At 41.8% G+C, this 5,450-nt stretch overlaps 1 protein-coding gene across 1 annotated transcript in view; it reads left to right on the top strand.

Moving 5' to 3' along the window:
* LOC121843252 (TGF-beta receptor type-2-like) overlaps positions 1-5,175 on the top strand; it is a 33,066-nt gene extending 27,891 nt beyond the window's left edge. The window contains exon 8 of the mRNA XM_042312838.1: positions 5,157-5,175. Coding sequence (XP_042168772.1) covers positions 5,157-5,175 — 19 coding nt within the window. The remainder of the gene's footprint in view (positions 1-5,156) is intronic.
* Positions 5,176-5,450: the final 275 nt, after the last annotated feature.

A 5,450-nucleotide genomic window follows, 5' to 3' on the forward strand; every position in this document is an offset into this window, starting at 1 on the left:
TCATACAGTAACTAGTAGTGTGATGGTAGAGTATCTCATACAGTAACTAGTAGTGTGATGGTAGAGTATCTCATACAGTAACTAGTAGTGTGATGGTAGAGTATCTCATACAGTAACTAGTAGTGTGATGGTAGAGTATCTCATACAGTAACTAGTAGTGTGATGGTAGATCACCTCATACAGTAACTAGTAGTGTGGTGGTAGAGTATCTCATACAGTAACTAGTAGTGTCATGGTAGAGTATCTCATACAGTAACTAGTAGTGTCATGGTAGAGTATCTCATACAGTAACTAGTAGTGTGATGGTAGAGTATCTCATACAGTAACTAGTAGTGTGATGGTAGAGTATCTCATACAGTAACTAGTAGTGTCATGGTAGAGTATCTCATACAGTAACTAGTAGTGTGGTGGTAGAGTATCTCATACAGTAACTAGTAGTGTGATGGTAGATCACCTCATACAGTAACTAGTAGTGTGGTGGTAGAGTATCTCATACAGTAACTAGTAGTGTGATGGTAGATCACCTCATACAGTAACTAGTAGTGTGGTGGTAGAGTATCTCATACAGTAACTAGTAGTGTCATGGTAGAGTATCTCATACAGTAACTAGTAGTGTCATGGTAGAGTATCTCATACAGTAACTAGTAGTGTGATGGTAGAGTATCTCATACAGTAACTAGTAGTGTGATGGTAGAGTATCTCATACAGTAACTAGTAGTGTCATGGTAGAGTATCTCATACAGTAACTAGTAGTGTGGTGGTAGAGTATCTCATACAGTAACTAGTAGTGTGATGGTAGATCACCTCATACAGTAACTAGTAGTGTGGTGGTAGAGTATCTCATACAGTAACTAGTAGTGTGATGGTAGAGTATCTCATACAGTAACTAGTAGTGTGATGGTAGATCACCTCATACAGTAACTAGTAGTGTGGTGGTAGAGTATCTCATACAGTAACTAGTAGTGTGGTGGTAGAGTATCTCATACAGTAACTAGTAATGTGATGGTAGAGTATCTCATACAGTAACTAGTTGTGTGGTGGTAGAGTATCTCATACAGTAACTAGTAATGTGATGGAAGAGTATCTCATACAGTAACTAGTAGTGTGGTGGTAGATCACCTCATACAGTAACTAGTAGTGTGGTGGTAGAGTATCTCATACAGTAACTAGTAGTGTGGTGGTAGATCACCTCATACAGTAACTAGTAGTGTGGTGGTAGAGTATCTCATACAGTAACTAGTAGTGTGATGGTAGAGTATCTCATACAGTAACTAGTAATGTGATGGTAGAGTATCTCATACAGTAACTAGTAGTGTGGTGGTAGAGTATCTCATACAGTAACTAGTAGTGTGATGGTAGATCACCTCATACAGTAACTAGTAGTGTGGTGGTAGAGTATCTCATACAGTAACTAGTAGTGTGATGGTAGAGTATCTCATACAGTAACTAGTAGTGTGATGGTAGATCACCTCATACAGTAACTAGTAGTGTGGTGGTAGAGTATCTCATACAGTAACTAGTAGTGTGATGGTAGAGTATCTCATACAGTAACTAGTAATGTGATGGTAGAGTATCTCATACAGTAACTAGTAGTGTCGTGGTAGAGTATCTCATACAGTAACTAGTAGTGTGATGGTAGAGTATCTCATACAGTAACTAGTAGTGTCGTGGTAGAGTATCTCGTACAGTAACTAGTAGAGTGATGGTAGAGTATCTCATACAGTAACTAGTAGTGTGATGGTAGAGTATCTCGTACAGTAACTAGTAGTGTGATGGTAGAGTATCTCATACAGTAACTAGTAGTGTGATGGTAGAGTATCTCATACAGTAACTAGTAGTGTGATGGTAGAGTATCTCATACAGTAACTAGTAGTGTGATGGTAGAGTATCTCATACAGTAACTAGTAGTGTGATGGTAGAGTATCTCGTACAGTAACTAGTAGTGTCGTGGTAGAGTATCTCATACAGTAACTAGTAGTGTGATGGTAGAGTATCTCATACAGTAACTAGTAGTGTGATGGTAGAGTATCTCATACAGTAACTAGTAGTGTGATGGTAGAGTATCTCATACAGTAACTAGTAGTGTGATGGTAGAGTATCTCATACAGTAACTAGTAGTGTGATGGTAGAGTATCTCATACAGTAACTAGTAGTGTGATGGTAGATCACCTCATACAGTAACTAGTAGTGTGGTGGTAGAGTATCTCATACAGTAACTAGTAGTGTCATGGTAGAGTATCTCATACAGTAACTAGTAGTGTCATGGTAGAGTATCTCATACAGTAACTAGTAGTGTGATGGTAGAGTATCTCATACAGTAACTAGTAGTGTGATGGTAGAGTATCTCATACAGTAACTAGTAGTGTCATGGTAGAGTATCTCATACAGTAACTAGTAGTGTGGTGGTAGAGTATCTCATACAGTAACTAGTAGTGTGATGGTAGATCACCTCATACAGTAACTAGTAGTGTGGTGGTAGAGTATCTCATACAGTAACTAGTAGTGTGATGGTAGATCACCTCATACAGTAACTAGTAGTGTGGTGGTAGAGTATCTCATACAGTAACTAGTAGTGTCATGGTAGAGTATCTCATACAGTAACTAGTAGTGTCATGGTAGAGTATCTCATACAGTAACTAGTAGTGTGATGGTAGAGTATCTCATACAGTAACTAGTAGTGTGATGGTAGAGTATCTCATACAGTAACTAGTAGTGTCATGGTAGAGTATCTCATACAGTAACTAGTAGTGTGGTGGTAGAGTATCTCATACAGTAACTAGTAGTGTGATGGTAGATCACCTCATACAGTAACTAGTAGTGTGGTGGTAGAGTATCTCATACAGTAACTAGTAGTGTGATGGTAGAGTATCTCATACAGTAACTAGTAGTGTGATGGTAGATCACCTCATACAGTAACTAGTAGTGTGGTGGTAGAGTATCTCATACAGTAACTAGTAGTGTGGTGGTAGAGTATCTCATACAGTAACTAGTAATGTGATGGTAGAGTATCTCATACAGTAACTAGTTGTGTGGTGGTAGAGTATCTCATACAGTAACTAGTAATGTGATGGAAGAGTATCTCATACAGTAACTAGTAGTGTGGTGGTAGATCACCTCATACAGTAACTAGTAGTGTGGTGGTAGAGTATCTCATACAGTAACTAGTAGTGTGGTGGTAGATCACCTCATACAGTAACTAGTAGTGTGGTGGTAGAGTATCTCATACAGTAACTAGTAGTGTGATGGTAGAGTATCTCATACAGTAACTAGTAATGTGATGGTAGAGTATCTCATACAGTAACTAGTAGTGTCGTGGTAGAGTATCTCATACAGTAACTAGTAGTGTGATGGTAGATCACCTCATACAGTAACTAGTAGTGTGGTGGTAGAGTATCTCATACAGTAACTAGTAGTGTGATGGTAGAGTATCTCATACAGTAACTAGTAGTGTGATGGTAGATCACCTCATACAGTAACTAGTAGTGTGGTGGTAGAGTATCTCATACAGTAACTAGTAGTGTGATGGTAGAGTATCTCATACAGTAACTAGTAATGTGATGGTAGAGTATCTCATACAGTAACTAGTAGTGTCGTGGTAGAGTATCTCATACAGTAACTAGTAGTGTGATGGTAGAGTATCTCATACAGTAACTAGTAGTGTCGTGGTAGAGTATCTCGTACAGTAACTAGTAGAGTGATGGTAGAGTATCTCATACAGTAACTAGTAGTGTGATGGTAGAGTATCTCGTACAGTAACTAGTAGTGTGATGGTAGAGTATCTCATACAGTAACTAGTAGTGTGATGGTAGAGTATCTCATACAGTAACTAGTAGTGTGATGGTAGAGTATCTCATACAGTAACTAGTAGTGTGATGGTAGAGTATCTCATACAGTAACTAGTAGTGTGATGGTAGAGTATCTCGTACAGTAACTAGTAGTGTCGTGGTAGAGTATCTCATACAGTAACTAGTAGTGTGGTGGTAGAGTATCTCATACAGTAACTAGTAGTGTGATGGTAGATCACCTCATACAGTAACTAGTAGTGTGGTGGTAGATCACCTCAGCTCCTGCATGGCTCCCAGGAGGAGGAATCTGTGGAATGTTTACAATGTGAAGGAGACATCAGAACTCTTTCACCTTCTTTGGGCAGGAGGGAGATGACAGCCCTTCAGAGTGTAGTGAGAGTGTGAGAGTGGGCAGGAGGGGAGATGGGTTGGTTTCAGCTGGCTGTGTTTGACAGCCCTTCAGAGTGTAGTGAGAGTGTGAGAGTGGGCAGGAGGGGAGATGGGTTGGTTTCAGCTGGCTGTGTTTGACAGCCCTTCAGAGTGTAGTGTGAGAGTGTGAGAGTGGGCAGGAGGGAGATGACAGCCCTTCAGAGTGTAGTGTGAGAGTGGGCAGGAGGGGAGATGGGTTGGTTTCAGCTGGCTGTGTTTGACAGCCCTTCAGAGTGTAGTGTGAGAGTGTGAGAGTGGGCAGGAGGGGAGATGGGTTGGTTTCAGCTGGCTGTGTTTGACAGCCCTTCAGAGTGTTGTGAGAGTGTGAGGAAGTGAATGAGTTATTGAGTGAGTTCGGAGTGGGAAGTGGGGTGCATGTGTGTGTGTGTGTAAATGTCAGGTCATATGTTTGAAAGCATTGCAGGTATTAGACAGTGTGTGCTACTCTTTAACCTGTCTGGGACCGGCATCTCTTGATGAAAACACTGATAATAGACAGATAGAAGACATTATAAATCCTCTCAGCTGGAATGAGGCTTCTCAGCTTCCTAATGCTCCTCTGAGACTTCTCAGCTTCCTAATGCTCCTCTGAGGCTTCTCAGCTTCCTAATGCTCCTCTGAGGCTTCTCAGCTTCCTAATGCTCCTCTATGTGTGTGTGTGTGTGTGTGTGTGTGTGTGTGTGTGTGTGTGTGTGTGTGTGTGTGTGTGTGTGTGTGTGTGTGTGTGTGTGTGCGTGCGCGCGTGTGCGTGTGTGTGTGTGACTGTTGTAGTTGTGTGTGTCTCTACTGTAAATCAGACCCAGTACAGGAGACTCTGGTCCAGTCCTCTCTACCCAGGGCTTATCTACGGGGGGGCAAGTCAGCCTATGTATCTTGGACAGTTGCAGTGAAATGGATACTGGTGGTGGCCTGACTGCACTTCTCCTCTTGCCTCTCTTCAAGCCAACAACAGCACGACTAGGGGACACAAATACAGCCCTGCTGTTGTTGTGGTAGTTTCTCTCTCCTCTCTCTCTCTGTCTCTCTCTCTCTCTCTCTCTGTCTCTCTCTCTCTCTCTCTCTCTCTCTCTCTCTCTCTCTCTCTCTCTCTCTCTCTCTCTCTCTCTCTCTCTCTCTCTCTCTCTCTCTCTCTCTCTCTCTCTCTCTCTCTCCCTCTATCTTTCTGGATTGAATTTGTGTGTCCTGAATTAGCCCAGGGTTGCGGTGGGCCGAACCAGGCAGCAGGACGGCCAGTCT

Source organism: Oncorhynchus tshawytscha, unplaced genomic scaffold (assembly GCF_018296145.1).
Source record: "Oncorhynchus tshawytscha isolate Ot180627B unplaced genomic scaffold, Otsh_v2.0 Un_contig_4200_pilon_pilon, whole genome shotgun sequence".
NCBI classification, from domain to species: domain Eukaryota; kingdom Metazoa; phylum Chordata; class Actinopteri; order Salmoniformes; family Salmonidae; genus Oncorhynchus; species Oncorhynchus tshawytscha.